General features: G+C 35.5%; 2 protein-coding genes and 1 long non-coding RNA gene across 3 annotated transcripts; 1 reads left to right on the top strand and 2 right to left on the bottom strand.

Moving 5' to 3' along the window:
- Window positions 1-816: 816 nt before the first annotated feature.
- On the bottom strand, window positions 817-14,324 carry LOC149937229 (alpha-(1,6)-fucosyltransferase-like). Its single transcript, XM_090153175.1, has 8 exons — window positions 14,300-14,324; window positions 12,507-12,681; window positions 12,272-12,386; window positions 11,253-11,514; window positions 6,818-7,007; window positions 5,611-5,817; window positions 2,526-2,679; window positions 817-1,261 (listed from the first exon to the last, which is right to left on the bottom strand). The coding sequence occupies exons 2-8, from the start codon at window positions 12,665-12,667 to the stop codon at window positions 899-901; spliced, it is 1,452 nt and encodes a 483-aa protein (XP_090009301.1). The 5' UTR covers window positions 12,668-12,681; window positions 14,300-14,324; the 3' UTR covers window positions 817-898.
- Window positions 14,325-14,615: 291 nt separating this feature from the next.
- On the bottom strand, window positions 14,616-19,393 carry LOC149937227 (uncharacterized). The gene is made up of 3 exons (XR_016472212.1): window positions 19,230-19,393; window positions 15,557-15,661; window positions 14,616-14,764 (listed from the first exon to the last, which is right to left on the bottom strand). It is a non-coding gene; the product is annotated as an uncharacterized LOC149937227 (long non-coding RNA).
- On the top strand, window positions 14,853-15,399 carry LOC149937228 (uncharacterized). The gene is made up of 2 exons (XM_090180711.1): window positions 14,853-14,914; window positions 14,989-15,399. The coding sequence occupies exons 1-2, from the start codon at window positions 14,853-14,855 to the stop codon at window positions 15,335-15,337; spliced, it is 411 nt and encodes a 136-aa protein (XP_090036837.1). The 3' UTR covers window positions 15,338-15,399.
- Window positions 19,394-21,819: the final 2,426 nt, after the last annotated feature.

Here is a 21,819-nt window from a genome sequence, read left to right as displayed (position 1 = left end):
AAATGTAAGCCCGTCACACACTGACAAAACATTTCTTCAAGTTGACGCTGTCGATGGTTATTAATTTTTAATCTTAATTAGTTTTTACCCGTCATCGCCAATAGAAGCTGACGCTGATGTTAGCTTAAGTTTTGGCTATTGCACACTACGCGTTCGCTACTACCGGAAGCAGGAACAACGTAGGATGGGCGAGTTCGTTGGTTTTGATTGCCGCGACTTAAATTGCGTTTCTTATTACTCAAAACAGGTCCTGATCGCGTGCGCAACGGACTCATTCATTGAAATTTGTTTAAAGAAATCAATACAAAATGATGAAAGGGGTCCACATTTTTGGGTTTTTAAACTATTGAACAGATTTACATGAAGAAGGTCGAACTGAAATGCGTGCCCACTAGAAAATAGTTTCCTTCATGATGGCACAAAAGTACGACCCGCAGCCCAAATGGAAATAAAAGAAGCCCAAACACCGTTTAAAAATGGGGTTTTAAATAACCCAAAATATCGAAGAATATTTAAAAAAATCGAAACGGGTCTATTATGTAGCCTAACTTTGAAAAAATAAAAACGCAATTCATCGCCCATATATTATTAATTAATTAAATAGTAACCACTTATATTTATTAATAATTTTATTTTCCTCATATTAAAAATAGATTTTTTAATTTACAATAAGGTGAATTTTTAATAATTATTCATTAATTGAAAAATAAATTAATTAGTTTTTGCGTTATGATTTTAAGCCTTATAGGACAAATCTAATAAATAACGCTTTTAAAGAAGTTCGAAACCAAGTCTTTCTTCGCTTTTAATGACGTCATCACGCACCAAAAAAAGGCTTTGAATCAGCACGCGGTAAAATAAACCATGCTAGAGCGAGGACAATGTTTCAATGTATATTTTACTCATCGTACAATATCTTCGTTTTAAAGTTGGGAATAGTTCCGATTTCTGCAGTGCGAACATTTTTCCACTGACTAAATCCGTTTTGTAGTTTCCCGTTCATGGCGTGTTTGTCGAAGGCGTACGGGTCAGTGAGCTCCAGCACGTCGCCCACAGCGGCTGCCAACTGGCCGGCGCCTTCGTTCAGGTGGTCGTAGATGACCACTCTCCTCGGCGGCTCTGCCCAGGCGTAATGGTGGGGCACGTCCAACGAATGCACTCGCGGAAGTACTTCGGCATTGGCGGACATTAGCGCTTCCGGAGAATCATCTTCAGCCATAGATTTCAAGTAATTTGAAAGTTCAAATGCCAAACGACCTAACTATAAAAACATTAACGTCAGTCTCGAAATTACTGGTGGTCCGACATTTGCAAAGATTAGATACGGGATTTTGAGTCCTAAAGTTATTTCAGAAATCAGAAACTTTTTAACGGATTTGAGAGCACAATTTTTGTGTTGATTTCTGTATTTAAAGGCTGATTTCGAGATTTTTTTTTATTTTCTAGTTGATTTCAAAATTTCTAAAATCTTTTTTGGAGTATACGGGATTTGTACCAATGTCAGACCCCTTTTGTTAAAAGTCTTCAGAAAACCTTTCTAATGAAGAAAATTCTAATTCAGTCAACCAAACATTTTACGTAAAATTCCAATAAGAAAGAGTTATAATTATAGTAAGTTAAAAGCATTTTATATAGGTAATTATAAATTTAAATTCCAAATTCATAATTAAAATGTATATTTATATTGTGAATTTTAAATTAAATCTGTCTATTGCGTAAATTAAGTGGTTTTACTTTATTTTGCTTATTATCTGATAACAAATAGTTCTTAAATTATTTTCATAAATTTGTGTTTTGCCGCCTCTGTAACTCATTCGCTCCACCTATCGATACTTGGGAGGTACTCAAACACTTCGGCTGCGATCAGTAACGCTCTACGTACTAACCGCTGAGTAAAAGTTGCAAAACGAAGTTATCGACTCAAAGAGCAGGTATTTTATTGCTCAGCGTTATAGTGAGATCAGCACAAGCGAAGAATGTCGTGAACATTAAATTGTTTAAAACAATCTAATGATTGATAGTTCTAGTCTTTTTCATTTAAAAATGCAAAGTAAGTACTAAAATAATTACGGCTTAGTGGTTTGTCGTAAGTCCCACATGCCAATGATGATTATTCAAAAAGTCGTCTAGCGACTTTTAATGCCCTTAAATCGGGAATTACTGAACACAGCCTTTAGTTCTCCAAGAGCCGTTCGCTAACCATTTCTGGCGCTAGTAGTACGGGCGCGTAAATGAAAAGAGTGGTCCCTGTTATTCAGCTAGGATTGCGTGATTGACGATTTGTGCTCGACCCACAATTTTTAAATTCTAATTTTTTTAATTTTACAAAATATATTTTAATGAATAAATTTCACTTCCATTATTTAAAAGTGAAGTATTACCAAGAATGTATTTATTTAAACTCAGGGAGAATGAATATGTCGAGATTAGTTTTAGCGTTTCTCCAATTCCACCCGTTGGGGCCCCCGGTATGCTCTTCCGCTTTATTGAAAGAAGGCCAAGAGTGCAGGATATAAGAGACTGACCCCTGAGGAGAGTGTGCAGACCAAGTAATCGGAGTCGGCGAGAAGGTAGAGGTCCACCAGAACCCCGTAGAGCGATGCGTTGTTGTAGCGAGTACTCTGCTCTTTGGCCAATTTTGAAACACCCTCTTGGAAAATGAAATTATATTCTGGAAATCTAACAGTTATTATCAATGTAAAGGTTTATATCAATGTTCGTAAATTTACAACTTTTCTAAGCCGTAAGCCTAAAAAGTTATGGATTTTTTCGGCTTATATTTTATCTTCGTTATTTATTAGTGAGAAACATAATTTTCGCCTAGCTTTCATTAGTAAATAAATGATATTTTATATGTATGATTCAAGAAATATTAGCTCTTCGTAAAAGAATTTGGTAAACTTTTTAAGTTGAAGCTGTCAATGGAACCGGAAACGCTTATTCTCTATATTAAATAGCTAGCTATTTCATTTTACTCTTAAATTGAACCAATTTTTTAATATATATATATTAAACTTATTACCATGGTGAATATTAGTAGAAATTATGTTTAATTCAGAGAAAACGGCATGGTATTAGAAGAGAAAACTTTATTTTAAACAAGACGTTTCGAGCCGAGGCCCTTCTTCAGTCGTTTGTTAGTTTTACCTTGATTTAAAATTCTACCACGTGCCATATTCAAGTTCTAATATCACGTGAGCAGAAGGTCCACGTGTTAATTACTATACAAAAGTGTTTCTGATTATAACAATTTACGCGCGTAATAAAATCAATGTAACCTATAAATCCAAAGTATATGAAAGTTAGTTTGAATTATTAAAATAGAAATTAAAAATTTTAAACACAATATTTCCCCAATTAGTTACTTCCTGACATCCTTTATCTAAATTTAAATTACCTAGTTTACGAATATACAAACCTTCGTAGAATTTTCTTTTGTACCAATTGGGTTCACGTTTAAAATTTTTGTAATCATCCCATTGAGTGATTTAACGTAGACCAAATTGAAATTCCGTTATTCATATTGCCCTTAGCCACACCGGATTTATGTTCACGATTCCTGTCGAAAATGGAACGTTTTGTTTATCAATATACGTTTTCCCACATGAGGAAGGGATTTCATAAATAACGCCTCGAAGGGCGGAATCCTCCATTTGAGGTTTTAAATGATAAATTTGATTTTTTAGAAGATTAGTGGTTTTTGATACTAAGTTTATTTTATAATTTTTCAAATTTCGTTTAAGTTTCTCTGTGGTTTAAAACTAAAACCTCCTCTTTTGGTTTACTTTTCATATCAGGAGGCATACTGATTAGGTTTCTGTCAAAAATGATTTCTATAAGTGTTTTTGGATAATCCGATTCAATTAACTGATTTTTAATTTTTAATTTATCCACAATTGGGTTATCAGATATGGTGTTTTAAACCTTTTAAGACTGATGTTTTCACATGGTTGGGGTGGTTCGAATTAAAGTTTAAAAAAGTTTTCGAATGAGTAGGCTTTTGGAATATTGAAAAGGTTAGTTTACCATTAACATTTTAAATAAACAGGTCTAAAAAAGGAATTTCGTGGTTAACTTTTAATTTAATAGTGAATTTAATAGTTAGTGTAGGGAGCTGTTGGCTAGCGTGGCATGCAGGGCTTGCCACCACCCTCCTATCATTGTAACCCGGCCACCTGAATTAAAGGCTTAAAAAATCGCTTGATGACTTAGGCCTAAGGTGGTGCCTTGGGTATTAGCCTAGCTGATTATTAAAGAGTTGTGCAATTTATTTAGATCATTGAGAAGAGTCGTTAAAGAATCAAAGTCTCCCTTCCATACAAAAAATATATCATCCATAAAACGAAGTCCGCAAGTCAAATGATTTTCGTCCATGTCCGACCCAAAAATGGTATCCTCTAAATTTTCCATGAAGAGATTTGCTATAACCGGTGATAAACGTCTTGTTTAAAATAAAGTTATCTCTAATACCATGCCGTTTTCTCTGAATTAAACATAATTTCTACCAATTTTTTAGTACATTCGCAAACTTGTACCAATAGGCGTAATGAAATAATTACTAACAGTGTTTAAAAATGAGAGCAAATATTTAACAACAATGAAATGTGTTATTAATATGTATTTTATAGTTATATAATACTAATGATGATATATGTACAAAATTAGTGTTTTAAATAATAGTAATTATGTAGTTTTTATTATATGAGATGCCGATTTTTAACCGTATCAAAACAAAATAAAACATCGCTTAGAGAAACTAAAAAAAAAACGAAATTATATTTTCCATGCCTGGTGAAAACTATATCGTGACTAAGCCGTATGGAAGACATGGTCCAGAGGGAAGGTGGGAAAGCTTAAAGGGGAACGGTCAAGCTTTAACCAATTAGATAGCCCTATAGCCCATTAAAAACTAAAATTTATGGCTAAAACCGCATCAAAAAATATTGAGTGGTTAATGTTTAATAAAATAAAGAAATTTCGGGAAATCGAAAAGCGCGCGTCCGCCGCGACACCTGGTGAGAAATCGGTGAGACAGAAAAACAACGTAAAAGCGCGCGCTGCTGAAGACGCAAAAAATATGTTTTGCACGCGCGGCACGTTCCAGTTATAAGAGACATAAGCCTAAATTGCGCGATTTAAAAAGTTAGGATAGTTCTCAAATCGCTCATACGGGCTTAGGGGCGCTGGCGGCAGCCCCTAAGATGGCGGCGAAAATTCAAACCCATACACCTGGCGTTATTTTTCGTTTCAACTTTTTGGGCCAAAAGCTATTTTTTCAAGACAAAAAAAGGTACGTGTTAGTATATTGAACGTCTTGTTAATCTTTTGATACGGAAATAAGGTCATATTTGGAAAAGCTTGGCCGTTCCCCTTTAAAATCGACTTTGAGCACGTGACCGACGCGCAAGCAAAGAAAACATAGAGCGACCTTTGGTGCGTATTCAAAATGGAACTAATTTGGTTTTAATGAATATTTAAGGATTTTCTTCTATTTTTACTGAAGAAAGTTGTATGGCCTATTGGTCTCTCTATATTTCTAGAAACTAATGCTCAGATCTGACCAAGCAAAATCAACGCTCTATGAAATGAAATGTTTCAAAATATATTTACTTTTGTTTCAAATCTTCGAAGGCGGCGGGGTCATCCGTCGCCACAAAGACATTTCTGTGAGGGCGAGGCCCATTTTCGAGGGTCAAATTATTCCCTTCATTGGCCATATCCAGCTGGTCGAAATAATGTCCCACTAACTGCATGTACTCCTCGTTGCTGTGGAAGCCGGCTTCTCTTCCAACTTTATCGCTTCTTCTTATTTGAATTCTACATTAGGGAAATTAAGTCAAGTAATTCAGTTATCCGTTCAAATTTGCCAATTTAACAAATGGCTTGAAATATTAAATTCCTTTAGTTGGAGTCGATCTATCTGTGTCTCGTTATAGGCACTCAACCATTTGCCTTAGAGCGCTCATCATCATTATATAATGCAAGATAATCCCTAAAAGGTTTTAATTTATTTTATGATAACTGAATAAACATTAATCAAACACAATAAATTGGTAACACATAGATCTATGTTGTCAACCGTTAAAAGGACACGCGACAATAAACGATACTTCAATTTTTAATATCGCACCACGTGGATAAAAGTATTTTCTTCGCGTGTATTTCCTTAAAAAGTAACTTTTAGTGCAGATTTTGTTTTCTTAGTGTCTTAAACTTGCTGGTTGACTTATATTTTATGAAACTTGAATTTCATTCGCCTCCGTATTTGAATAGTACAGGCGGATTGTATTTGCAACTAATAATAATAATCAGGTAGGCTAATACCCGAGGCACCACCTTAGGCCTAAGTCATCAAGCGACTTTTGAAGCCATTAATTCAGGTGGCCGGGTTGCGAATCGTATCTTACAATATAAGAATAGGAGTTCCTATAAAATACGGGAGTTCACGTGTTTATGTTAGTTTTGTTGTTCTGTTAACGATAAAAGCGAGTGATTTGTTTAGTTTAAAGATGACGTGAAAAATTGCGGAGTCAATTTATATTAAGGAATTGAACTGCGCGTGCCAACAAAAATACCATTTTTATACATGTTTTGACTACATTATAGAAAGAGCTTATCCGTTCAACTCAACTAGCTGGACTTGGAACGAAGGAAGAGATTTTCAAGAACGCTCGAAACCAAATAGATTGAATAAGTTGGCTAATCGTAGACCTGAGGCTATACACTACTAATACCATACATTTATAATTAAATTCAACAGAAGTGAGTAATTATAAAATAATTAGACAGTAAAGCATACAGATTATTTCCAACGTACCCAACAATTGGTTTCTGGAATCCTATCAGTTCTTTTATGTTTCGGATGTATTCCAACAAATGGTCGTTGGGCCTGAGGATGTAGCCGACGAACTGCCCCCACCACCAGGGGAACGGATCGACCCCGAGCGACAAGATGTCCTGTTTCACGGCTCTGGGCAGCCGGTATACATTGACTCGGTCATTTTTTCCTGCAGTGTCAAACCAGTCATTAAATGTATTCGATGATACAGAACTAGAAACTTTTTATTTTTATTATACATCCGATTTGGTCAGATATACTTACAACAGGGGCGATTTAACGCAGTACGTGCCCTCCGTACGAGTCTAAGGCTCCAATTTTTAAAACCAAACTTTACCTAATTTTAGAGGCTCTAATTTGATCACTGGAGTCAAAACATTGTTGTTTTTACCCAAAATATATTCGTAAGATTTTAGAATAACTTACAATGGTTTGTAAATATTGGCTAGTATATGAGATCTATTCAATTTGATATAAACTTTAGCAGATAACCCTGGTGTAATATTTGTGGTGAAATATTAGCATAAATAACATAACTATAAGTATGATAAATAGCCTAGATTATCATCGGACTGATTTTCACGGTTATTGCGCAATCCAAGATCCGTTCGCAACGAAGCCCCTAGTGTCTAAAATATGCCCAAATAGAAATATAATAATGCTTAGGACGTTAATACGCTACTCAGATTAGTTGCGAGTTCAAGTCGTAGCTGGGCGGGAGGGTCAGTATTAAAAATATTTTCGGTTAGAAAATTAGTATTAAACAATAGGAAGTGTCATACTTATGGTTATTATGTTACTTATGATATTAGTTAGATTTAATATTAGGAAGGGGCGATTTAAGGCCACCTGACCTCAAGGGGGGGGGATTGGGTCAAATAACCATTAATTAGCGTTTACACTGTAACGCCTTTCTACTACTAATATAGGCCTATAGGTGCCTAGCGTTGACATACACTACTACTATGCTACTAGATTAAAATGGTTCGTAAGGACGCTAATGAATTATTAAATAAGGATAAGTTTTTGCCATACCCAGATTCTGATTTAATGATCACCTACTAAATTTACTATTAGACAAACATATCGAATCGAACAACTAAATAAAAACCAAACAATACCGCTAATAAATAAAATACTACTATATCAATTTACATGACCCCCAAAATAACTATATGCAGCATGCACTCGACCAATGCCAGACTACTAAAAAATACGCGGTCTACTATATACACTAATTGCGCCATATAAAAAGTACTCATCACTATTCTTGATTATCGTTGGTCTCGAGACTTGAAAATAAATGAATAAGGTAGATGCGAGGAGAGAGTTCGTAGAGTTGAAGAGACGAGTTGAAGGCTTGAGACGTTGGAGATACGATGAGGCTACTACTATTGTCTACGAGGGGTCGTGGTGGTGATGGGCAGAGGAAAACCATGGTCCGGCGATAACTGCTCAATGGGCTGGAGACATTCATAGATTGTGACCGGCACGAAAACTATATTCCTTTTCTTAAGGTCATCCTTTACTTTCGGTCCGGAGATACGGTTCCTCTTCTCTCTCTTTTCTTCTTGTCTCCCAGTTTTGTTGTATAAACCACGTGACATTTTGGGTCCATCCTGGTTTTTTCCCAATCGAATTACTATGACGGGCTGTCACGTGGAGGGACACTATGATTTGACCAATCACCCAATTTCGACGTAGGGCTTTATTTCACATGTGTTTCAATTTCTTGAGATCACAAGACGCGCACACATTCGGTGACAATTACACCAAACAATAATATCGAGGCGCACTACTATAATTGTAAGCATTGGTCGAGAAAATCTGGCAAAGGTTCGAGTTCAATAATAAATACACGTGGCATGCACACTATACGCTATTCACCGTCGATTCTAAAGACGATCGTAAAACTAGAAATCAGTGCCTGGGTTGACAAGAGGGCAATTTCGAGCATCTATAGAGATTCCTTTTAGCAGAGTAGTAACAATGGAAACACGTTGGATCCCTCTTTGGCCTTTCACTAACTACTTCCCATTCCTACAAACTATCCAACGCGACCATATGGGGATGCCGAGGGACGTAAAATAATTGTTTCCCTAACAAAATCTAAAAGAAGGGTAACGTATTGAAAAATATTCGTTACAACACCAAAAACGTCAGTGGAAATGTTATCAAATTTCTTGTTCGGAAACTATGATAAAAATTCAAATCCATCTGTAAGGGCTGTGCGAGTACTCGAACATCATCGATTACTGGGCATTTTTTGAGGTCGAGGTACATTATTTACATTAAGTAATTAGTAAATGCTCGTCGATTATCGAGTACCAAAAAATTGCATAGTCGGCTACCCGATGACTCGGATAAGCTGCTCTCGAAACTCGTCGAGAATATGTTTTTTTATCCTCGTGGCTTCAAAGTTCAAAGTTTGGGGTAGAAATGAACGGTAGTACCAGGAATCCCTACCGCTACTTGGAATGAATAACAGATTTGATTCCCCGCCGTTGTGGCGGAACAGAGTAGGCGGAGCTTAAAAGTCGAGAGTGTTAGCTCCTCCTCCCATAAAACCACGTGACTAATGTGTCGTTTGCTCTGATGTCTGCTTGCTAGTAGGGTCTTTGGCAGAGTGGAAGGTACTGATAGACCAAAATATGGATAAGAAAAAGAACTTAAATAACGGTTGAAAACCGTATTAATTGAGAAAGTTGTTTCGGAAGTCAACATATTTTTAGAGAACGGCATTTTTAATATTCCCGACGGTTTAAAGACTCTTCAGACTCAAGCACTATGGAATAGACTTGATCTATACGAACAATTATTATTGCTCTTTTTTTCAAGTTTGGTCACAAACTACCGTCTTTTTAAAACCATGAATTGGTTTTAATGACTCATATATCGCGGATTCTAATACCGGGAAAACATCTGAATCAACTAATCCATTTTGCTGGATGATGAAAACTAGCAGAAGACTAATAAAAACTATCGATGAAATATACAAATACCTATATATTTGTAATAACCAATCAAACGCAAGGCTTTTCACGTCATTTATCGCGGTATAACCGTTTTTGGCCCCACCCAGAATGTTCCGCCACAAAATACCACCGGGGATATGGGGAGATATTCATTCCAAGTAAAAATATGGATTCCTGACTGTACCTACATGTACAGGTCGTGAAAACAACAAACGCTTCAAATGGCCTTGGGGATGGATTACGGTTTTTAATGCGCGGTTTTTCTTTAAACAATTACGTAAAGTTTTGATTTTGGTATGGAGCATCTTTCGATGTCTCTTCACGAGTACAGATGTCGGATGGCGTTAGCAATATACAGACAAATGGTACAGTTTTAAAAATTATTTATGTATATTGTATACTTATTTAACTATGAATTACTATAATTAGCCCACTAGTCACTATAATGTTTCTAAAGTTGTGGAAACTGAAGTTTACTTAAATGAAAGGAATATTTTTCAGCATTGAACGTTAGTTTATACTCATTTTAAATTAGAATTCTTTATTGCTCGAAAAAAAGCACCTCCTAACAAAGTACTCGATAACCCGACTGGTAAAATATATTACTCGAGGATTTTTCTTTATTACTTTAATAGGAGAAAATTTCCGCTTAATCAAGTACTCGATTAATTGACTCAACTTCAATATTACTCGACTCGAACACTCGATGACGAAAAATTGGTACTCGATACCCGACTCGAACAGTGTTTCTTTCAGAAAATTTATCTGCCGGTATCCAGTGGCGAGCGTAGCACTCCATGCACGCCTAGCAGTAGCGTCGGAAAAAGGGGAAGCTCCGGGGGGGGGGGCGATAGACTGAAAGAAACACTGGGGGAGGAAGGGCCCTACTGGGGTGGTTTTACTGAAAGAAACACTGGACTCGAATGCCTAAAATCACAACTCGCACAGCCCAACCCACCATCTGTGTAAGACTACGGCGCGTTTTTTTAATCGCTCGTTTCAGTAGCTAGCTTCTTATATACGCTAATATAATAATATCTTCAATTAAATCTTAAATAAATTAAATAAATCGTAAAAAAACGAGCCAGCATTTTCTCGTCTAGGCTTAAATTTTGCTTCGTTATGGATTTTATATATTTCATTCTAAATCAAACGCTTGGTCATTTTCTCAATATGTTAAAGTAGGCATGAATTAAGGAGCTTTACTAAAGGATGTACCTCAAACTAGTTTTTCCTTTCCATCGGCATAGTAACGCTGGGGCAAGTGGAAGTGGGTTTCAAGCAATATCTTGGTTGGTAATCATTGGTGATGGTTTTGTTGGGTCCAGAAAACAACCTTTTCTGCAAGGTGAAGTTCGTAACAGAAATCTAACATTTCTTTCGCATTAAGGTGCATCCTTTAGTAAAATCCATGGTGTCGGTGTATAACAAATGCATACCATTGGGAGGTGGTCCGAACGTTTTATATTCCTTTTGGGTGATTTCGTCTTTGCAAGTGTCACTCAACGGTCGAAAGCCAACGCTGGTCCAGGTTCTGTCCGGCGTATAATGCCACTTCGAGTTCTCAAGTACTACTCGTTTTCCGGCGAAGAAGGCCTCGACGAAACAAGAGAGGACGTCGTGAATCCCGGAAGCGAAACCAGCAGGATTCGTCAATTTACAAAGAAGAACCTGGCTAGGGTCACAATTCGAAGGGTCATTCTGAAAAGATAAAACAAACGATAATTAAATATTTAAGTACAGAATCAACTTAGCTCGTATTTGCTTATTCCTAAAGTTATAACTTATAAGTTATATTGATTATTAAATTACTATGACACTAACAAATTCAAGTGTCTCATTAAACGTCTTTGAATTTGTAGAAATTTGATTCCAAAATCATTAAGGAAACATCAGTTGCGTTCAAGGAAAGGTTGTCCGTACTTTAGCTGTATTTCAACGTGTCGTCCTGATTAGGTAAGCTTTGGAACTTCCGTCTAAACACGGATTTCGTCTAGTTGGTACTTCTTCACTGAACTCAACATTAATCAAACGTTCTGTAAATGAGGGTTTGCTATACTTTAATTTCAACACCGAGATTCCGAAGCTTGTAACGATAGTACATCGCCATCAAGGTAAATGGTGATACCACTTTTAGGAAGTGGGTTTTCTTTAAATTCCAGTTCTTTGTAAAACGCATTATTATCAGTTGGCGGGAGACGCCGTTCGAATAAAGAACGAGATTATGCACACCACTCTCTCTCATTACTTATACCTTGACTAAGGGCTAGAGTTATAAGCTTAATGTTAGGTTTAATAAGAATGTACAGTTAAACCTAAGATTGATACAAAGCTCACACGTCAAGAAAGCAAAGAATTTCGCCTTGACGTTGCCTTTGATAAGTATTAAGTGGACGCTATAACCCATCTCTTTTAATTCAAATAAAAACGTATTTCTTAAAAGATAAATATTTTGAACCTGTAAATTCAGTATCTTCTTTTGAATGTTTTCGGTAATATTTCGAAGTAGAAATCTCTTGCTTGAAACCATGCCGTTCTTCTTTTCCATAATATTAATGTTTATTTCTAAAGAACTGGAAATATGAAATAATTATATTAACACAGACGACAATTAGAGAGTACAAATTCTGGGCTCATTCACTTTACTAAAATTATTACTCAGAAATCTTCGCACTTTTAAGAACGTTTCTTACTTGAAGAATTCTTCGCTGAATTTATCAAATCTCTCGAGAATACTATCAATTTGCGTTTTATTTTCGGAAAACTGTTTCATATTCTCGGTTTCGCTTCGAAAGTATTTGTTGAGATCCCGTAACGTTTCTCGGGTGCGTTCCAACATTTCGAAATTTTCCATTTCGTAAACAATGCCTGAAAAAATAATATTTAAAGTTTCCTTCTAGAATTATTTCATTTTCATATCAGTTGAAATGGAGCAATATTAAACATTGCGATGAAAACGCAATACAGAGCTTAAGCACCCGACGCTACAATAGAAAACGTTCAGGTGACAACAATGCATGAAAAGGTATAGTGAATACTGCTTGGAAGTAGGGCTGTTGATTTTATTGATATTAATAAAATCGAATTGATATAATGAAAAGGTTTTATTGATTTCCAGTGCGGGGTTACGGTGTGGGGCGCCCTAGACAACAAGAGAAGATATAGGAGCCAAAAAAACAGTTTGACACTGAAAGCGGGAATCCCGGAAAGCGTTGTCCAACTCGGGGCCCTAGGGGGTCGCCTCGCTCACCCTGCCCTAACGGCCACCCTGATTTATTTAATTGATTTTGATTTCTTTTTTAATTGGTTTTAAATATTTTTGCCTTATTCTCCTTGGAAAATGTATTGATAATTCACACATATTATTCACGTAAGCCAAAATTTATCATTTGTTTGAATTTAATTTTATTCGTATTTCTTTGCTTTAAATTTCCATTGCTAGAGGAACAATTTTTGAACATTAGTATAAAGAATAGTATTAAAGTTTATTTGACTTAAAAGTTTATGATACGTTGGAGACGATGAAAGGCTAGGCCTTACGAAACCGGTCAGAAGTTTCATTGTAGATATCATTAACTGTAAATTATAGGTGCAAATTTAACGTATCATCAACATTTAAACAGCCCATTGGACTGTAGGAAAATGTTTTTTTTTCCTTTCAACTAAGCCTCATATAAGTTAATATGATTTTTATCAAACCATCCTGCTTGGTAGTTAAGTTTCACCACTATAAAACTTCATCGTAACATACTGTAATGTAGTGCACTGTAATGAAATGTAATAAAATGTACTGTAATTTACTGTAGTGTAGTGTAATGAAATGTACTAAAATTAAATGTTATGTAGTGTACTATACTGTACTGTAAAGAAATGTAATGTATTGTATTGTAGTGTAATGTAATGAAATGTAATGAAATTTAATGTACTGTAATGTACTGTAATGTACTGTAATGTACTGTAATAAATTGTAATGTAATAGGGGCCAATTTTTTAAATTCTCATATAAAAGTAGTAAATCATGCCTCGTGTCACATCGGCAGCACCCATTTTTTAAAGCAAGAGTCTCGACGCCAAGCAGCTCTTTTTTCATCAGATGTCACCATCGTCGACATCAAAACAAGATAATTGAGCTACATTTTGACCCAAAAGGCGATATTTATAGGTACCCCTCGCTTTGATTGAATTGTATATAAATTTTACACACTATTTTTCACATTGGATATATGATTTAATTTAAAGCCCACTAAATAAAGTATAAGTTGTGTAAATATTATGTTTTAGCTCTTTTGTATTATAGCTTCCTTTGCGATTAATAGATGACAGCACGCTCTCGACTAAAATTGTTTTTTTTTCCCGAAGAATCGGATGAACTCATGGTCATTTCTAATAACCGGGACCTTTTTCATAATACATGTGGCGATGATAGCACCGACAGTTTCTTTAAATTTTAAAATAATATTTTAAACATTGAAAAAGGTTAACTTACTTTTGCTAAATGAAGTTTTTTCCACATTTTGCCTAAAATGAGAAAAATATATATTCGCTGAATATAGTTATTCGAAACTATTTTATCCACTTTCGTTTTACGGAGATATATCTTTATGGGAAACTATTGTTTTTAAAACTGTAAATGTCAAACATTTAAAAACTATTTTCAGTGACCAAAACTCTCGCTTGTGTTACAAACTTGGCTTAAGCTTATAAATCGCTAAGACTGTCGCGAGTTAACCAAACGGAATTCTGATTCCATCTAGAAGTGTAAACGTACGTTACAAGTGAATACAAAAAGTATCATTCCTTACTTGAAGACCATCAAAGTCGGGCAATTGACTGTGTATCTATATTGGCTGATAATCCAAAAACTGACGAGCAGAATCGCCATCGATGCAGAGAGCACAGTCAATAAATACTTAGAAAAACATTTTTTCATGGTACCCATTTCTCTACTAACCTGAAATTAAATATCTTTATGAACATTTACCTAACAATAATTAAATAATGCCTTATCTTAAATTGAAACTAAAACGAAACAACTGAAAATGAATATAACCTCTGGAAAAAAGGGTATAATAGGAAAGAAGGTGCAAAAGCTAAACAAGGTGCAAAAGCTAAACAAGGTGCCAAAAGCTAAAAAAGGAACCAAAGCTAAAAAAAATGACAAAAACTAAACGAAAGTGATGAAATCCTAAAGCAAAGGGAAGAAAGCCTAAAGCAAAGTGAAGAAAGCCTAAATCAAAGGGAAGAAAGCCTAAATCAAAGGGAAGAAAGCCTAAATCAAAGTGAAGAAAGCCTAAATCAAAGGGAAGAAAGCCTAAATCAAAGGGAAGAAAGCCTAAATCAAAGTGAAGAAAGCCAAAAGCAAAGTGAAGAAAGCCAAAAGCAAAGTGAAGAAAGCCAAAAGCAAAGTGAAGAAAGCCAAAAGCAAAGTGAAGAAAGCCAAAAGCAAAGTGAAGAAAGCCAAAAGCAAAGTGAAGAAAGCCAAAACCAAAGTGAAGAAAGCCAAAACCAAAGTGACGAAAGCTAAAACAAAGTGAAGAAAGCTAAAACAAAGTGACGAAAGCTAAAAGAAGGGACGAAGGCTGAAAAAGGCACAATAACTTATAAAAAAGTTTATTTAAATTTGCGCCTCTAATTTTAATACCAAAATAAATTATTTAAAAAAACAATTTATTACAAATGCTTTAATCTTAAAAGCTTTTAAGCTGCTTCCTATAATTTCTTACTAATTACACATAACACATACCAACGTGTGGGCTTTTAGGTGTATGGACTTGGTTGTATTCATTTTTCCTCTTCCTCCAAGTTTACATCAAACCTGTTGGGAATAGCATTCCACAATAATCAAGGTCTGAAAAAAATAGGTCTCCGTGAATGTTGGGACTTAACACAGCCTCAATAAAATAATTTTTGAACGATATGAGTTTTAATACCTCGGTGTTAATGCTAGGTATTAGTTTTACCGGAGAGTTGTTTAATCTATTTTTGGAAACCCTTGTTCTGCCTTCCCTGATAAATCATCTCTTCCTGATTTATAAATTTACTACCATTTATTCTTTACACATGCAACCATGGCTACATGTTGTTACTCCTTAGGATATTTCTTCACCTTCCCAGAAAAATCAAAAGATAACGATAAAATTGTTGATCTAACGAATTTTGGCAAAAATATGTAGATCGTAAATGTTAATGTTTTTGTCTTATTATTTAAGTATATATTCTGTGTTATAAATATAAGGTACAAGTTGGCTCGTTGTACAAAATACCAGGAATGAGGTACAACTAAAATAATCCACTTAATTATTTTTAAGAGGTCAATTTCCGATCGACAGAGTACCGCCAGTAGAAAAAAGCCCTATTAGGTATCCCTAAAAAGCCCCAGTTAACCACTATCTCCCTTAACGACTATATTTAAAAGTCGGTCAAAATTTCAACCCACCCTTTGACATTGGTATTAATATGAAAATCAATATCCCGACTTGCGTAGTTTCGTGTTTTAGGTTGTCTGCGTTTCCGACAACGTGAAATGAAAAAGCAGTTCCTAATAGGGGTTTCATTCAAATTAAAATTTTGGGTGGATCGAAATTTTACCCACCTTTTAAAATAGGCGTATAAAAATCCAGTAACGTAAATTATTCAAATCAACATTAAAGTTTCCATTTAAATTTAACTCCAGCTTAGGCTTAGTTAAAGAGACCCTTCCCATTGTCTATCCTATTCACACCTCCCCCGATTCCCGCCAAGAAAGAGAAAGATCGAGAAAAACCACTCAAAGGTCGATTGCGACATGGAAATCCATTCCAGAACGCCTAGAAACCCGGTCAGGAGAAGAATGAGCCCCTATTATCAACCCCCTTAATGGAAACTTCACCGTTTCTACAGCCTTCGCTCGTACGAGTCAAGAAGCCCAGTAGAACCGACGAATCGGGAACTTGGTTTTAGTTTCCACATCATCCAAACTAAGACGACAAGTAACTAATACAGCCAAACTTAAACCACAAGTAACTATTACACCCTAACTTAAACCACAAGTAACTATTACACCCTAACTAAAACCACAAGTAACTATTACACCCTAATTAAAAACAGCAGTAACTAAAAATACCGCGAAACTAAAACCACAAGTAACTAATACAGCCAAACTAAAACCACCAGTAACTAATACAGCCAAACTTAAACCACAAGTAACTATTACACAATAATTAAAAACAGCAGTAACTAAAAATACCGCAAAACTAAAACCACAAGTAACTAATACAGCCAAACTAAAACCACCAGTAACTAATACAGCCAAACTTAAATCACAAGTAACTAATACAGCCAAACTTAAATCACAAGTAAATAATACACCCAAACTAAAACCAAAAGTAACTAATACACCTAAGCCTACGCTCTCGGCACTCTTACCTTTCTTCCCTCCCCAAATGGAATGAGAACAAAACCAAGAGCTCACGTCAAAATTAAATAAATAATCATCTAAGTTAATACGCAAGGCACCACCCTAGGACCAAGTTATCTAGCGACTTATTATTCCTTTAAACAGGCTCATTTTGGTGCGAGGTGAAAGTGCTAACCACTCCACCACTCTAATTCTTTCCAAATTCTGGCTGGAAAGACGAGACTAGATAATGCTAATGAAGTAAAAGACTACAAGAAGTAACAAGATCGTCCCAAGAAAGGGAAGAACCTTTCCCGGGAATGTTAAAGTTGGACTCTGCTTCGTGAATTTCCTCCGCTTCTATTTCACATCGCCGCCTTTTTAACAAGTTATGCGCTCATAATATCGTAAACACGTTGGCACGTCTCTGCAACGTACTAACGTCGATATGATTTATTTTTTCTCTGCGTACACCATCACGAACAAAAACCGGGCAATTTAGTTTAACGTACGACAACCAGAGGCGCTGCAGTAAGTCGGCAACTAGACACTTTACAGATAAACGACTGAGTCGGCTCTCCTTATATTCCACCGTAGTTTTTTTTTTCGTTTTAGGGTAAAATATTGAAGCTAAATTGGCAAGATATTTTACTATGTTGAGTTAATCTACCATTTGATATTAATAATAACAGGAATTGTACGTAAGGCAATTATTTTCTCAATGTAAATAATGTTCATTATAAAATTTGTGATAAAATGTGCCAGTAGTTCTGCAAATTGGTAAGATATCTTACTATGTCGACTTTATCTACACAGTTTGTATCGAAAGTGAAAGAAATTTTAAATATAAATTATAATATTACTTCTTCTAGGATATTGTCAGATAAACACACACACCATTAGTTTTCTGTGGAACCTTCTTTCTTACATCTTTTAAAATTAACGTAGTGTTTTTCTTCTGTTAGAATAGCAAATACTAAACATTTGACTCACTCTATGAGCGTTATTTTGGCATCTCCGTACAATAACTCGATAATAAGCGCGCTGATCACGGTAATTAAGTGACATAATTGTTGATTAGACTCAATAAATGTTAGAGAATGGTTTAAACTGAAATATTTCGCTTTAAATAGTACCTGACGACCGACCTTGCTCAAGAGCAATGTTTTATTAGCAGAATTTTAACATTTGGATAAATCACATGCAAAACCTATTTTAAGACATTTTTAAATTTTCGCACAAAACTGGCTATTTCCCCATACCAGCAATCCATATCTCTACTTGGAATGCTTATCCTGCCGTATCGCGTATGGTAAGATCACTCTGACGGCTTTGGGCCCGCCTACGAGATAAAAAATCCCCTCTGCGCGCGCTCCCATCTTACGTTGTTGTTTGTTAAGTTAATATAGTGACGTCAAAAAAAACGTCAGCGACATCGAGACGAAAATCTGCCGCGATACGCATTCCAAGTAGAGGTATGGATTCCAGCCCATATGGACAACTGGTTATTTTTCATCACCTCGTATCTTCGTGAAAAATTGGTCTTTTTTAATCGGATGTTTTTCTTTGTACATAATCGACAGTGCTCTATAACTTTATCGATGATTTTTTTTTAAAACCCTGAAAATTTTAAAATTTTCTGACAATTTAACATTTAAGCGTTCCCATACTAGACATTACCCTAGAGCGAAAAAATACACGCTGTATAGGGATATAATTATTTTATCCGTATTGCGCCTTGTGCGTAGTTTAAATTTATGGGAACACTAGCGCCCCACAACGGCCAAAATGTCAAGAACCACTAGTTTACTGTCTGCTTATTCCATTTGTTTCAAAACAAATCATTATAGCAACTGTTAAATCGCGGGTAAAATGGCCGGGCAGATTTTGATGATCCCTTTTTCGGATTGTCACAAGCAATGACCGAACCCATCGGGCTATTTTATCTCTAGTTCACGTAGTCTGAGAACACTACGGTTTTAGGGCTGTACAAGGTATTTGTTACTATTCGATTTGAACAAATTATTTAGGGTTTACGTACCTTGAAGCATCGACTGGAACAAATTTTTTGCTCCGTAAAACGCCGTCGTTCGGTATATTTATTCAAAAGCATGCTTCGGAGAAACTAATGCATTCGGCGCCAGTTGTAATTTCTCTACTACATCTGCGAAGCGATGACTGAACGTTTAAAAATACGCTACACTAGTCCCGTACATGTCGACGAAAGTGCAACGAGGTAAAGGCGCTTTTGATATACGTCTACATCGGCGTAAATCTAAATGATCCAAACGGTATTTTTGCCCCAAATACGCGCCTTGTAATGGTTTGTTTGAGATGGCGAAGCAGGTCCGTATATGAGGGGGGGGGGGCAGTGGATGCTCAGTGCCCCCAAATGAATACTTAAGCACCCCCAACCCCCCCAACTAAAAAAAAACGATTGCTCAACTACCAAATAAAATAAAATCGGTTACCGGTATTTTGAATAAAATGTTCTGTTTTCAACGAAGTCAAAATTCATAATTTAAAAAAATAAATCCAATTTCGGTATTTTTTCTAATATTAGGAGTGTTATTAAAAATTACGATTTTTAGTATGAGACCTTGTTGCAAGGATATGACGTAATTCAAAGTCGATGACGGTTTTATCGTCATCAAAAGTAGTTCTGGTGGGGAGGGAAGGAAGTTAAACCAGTTTTACGCCACGTTAGTCCCTATTTTCTTTGGTGGCTGTGAAACAAAGTCTCATTAAATTTTTTAATACAGAGATGTTAAACAGAGGCACACTTATGAGAAATTATGTTACATACGATTTTAATCATAAAAATTTATTCTAGGTAAAATTCCTTCAGTTTTTCCTGATAATCTAATTTTTTTCACAAAATTCACTGATTTTCGACCCTTTGTCAATTTCCTTGATATTTCCAGGACCTATCTTTCTTTCCAATAAACTTGTCTGGCAGTATTTTATAAACCCTTGCTTAAAGGAACATTCAAGGCAGGGAAACGGATCGTGGCTTGAAAATTTGATGGGGGCAGAAACAAGGATAGAGCTACAGGCTATTTCAGCCATACGAATTGGTTAATGATGTTATTCTTCTGACTTGGTTGTAGCAGCGGAGTAGTTGTCAACAGATCTACATTTTCGGACACAGATTTCAAGACGGTGAATTTATCAAGAACTATCTCGTCCTTAAAATCAATTCCCAGGTATTTAACCCATTCATCGTGTTTAAGAGTTTGAATTAGATCAGCGTAAAACAATTTGAAACACTCCGAAATAACCTTCAAACGCCCCTTCTTAATAAGTATGGCTTTGCTTTACACGCAGTTGATAGGTATTTCCCTAAGGCCGTCAATAATCATTGGCTCCAGAACCGCGGCAGAGTCGCTATCTGGTCTAATAATGGCTTCTCTCCCCGGACTAGCTTAAAACCCTGAGTATTACCCACCGTCTAATAAGAGAAGGAGACAAGTTCCCGTCCATTAAATATTAAAAAAACTATATTATTATTATTGTTATTATTTAGCGTGAATGTTAGTGGATTAGAAATTGTGCATGATTATCTTTTATAATTGAATTTTACATGCGTATTGCGTGTTTATTGTATTTTTCATTGTTTTAACGTTAGCAGTTGGTGGACCGTGGGAGTGATATAAGGTTTTGTAGGAAAGGCAATTGTAATTTTTTATTTAAATTTTTCGAATATATTTAATGTTTATTTTAAGTTTTATGAGAAATTATGCCACCAGGCAAGATATTTTACTATGTCAAGTTTATTCAGCCAGTTGATGGGAATAATATTATTCTTTGTACTGTAAGACAATTTTTTTTTCAATGTAAGTAGGGGTACAATAAGAGCTTAAGTTCATACACTTCCACTTCATTTTTGGAAGTGGAAATGGAAGTGTATGTTAAAACCCCGTAGACGTGTAATAAACGTGTAAAAACCATAAATTCGGGTTCGGCTTGTTTGTTGAAGTAGTGGATGTGGTGTATGTTATCGCGGAGTATTTTTTCGAGGACTTAAGTTTGAGTGCCTAGAATAAGTCGCGAATGTATTGGAATTGGGGTGGATGTTAAACGTAGTAATTTTAAAACCAATAAATTAGTATGAAAAACGTATCTTTCTCGAGTAATAATAATTGTACACGTAATACCCTATGAGGACCGGGTGAATTTCCATATACGTAATATGACACTTCAAAATGTGAATACGTTGAATAGAATTAATTTTAAACCACATTTTTAACAAATAAGGTAACAAAGTTAAAAGGTTTAAGATCATTTCCGGAAAATAATTTCTGTGAACTTATTGTAAGTAAAATTGTTTGTAAGACGAAGCAAATGTTCTTAGACAAAAAAATTATTTTTATGTAAATTCTTAAAAATAAATAGGTGAATATTATCTCACGACATTAACGATTTTAAATGTAATTTATGAAAAATAAATAGTTGATTAATTCTTTAAATTTGTGTTATTTTGTCGTAATATGTCGCTAGGTGGCTAAGACCAGTATAGGGACGCCTATGGTCTTAGATAAAGTATACTTACACTTCCACTTCCAAGTGAATGTTAAAACCCCTTTTTCCTACAACAGGCGAGATGATTATCTCGATGTGATTTGTGACAG

The sequence above is a fragment of the Leiobunum rupestre genome, chromosome 7 (genome assembly GCF_980474605.1).
Source record: "Leiobunum rupestre chromosome 7, qqLeiRupe1.1.hap1, whole genome shotgun sequence".
NCBI lineage: Eukaryota > Metazoa > Arthropoda > Arachnida > Opiliones > Sclerosomatidae > Leiobunum > Leiobunum rupestre.
This window is presented reverse-complemented; position numbering and strand designations above follow the sequence as displayed.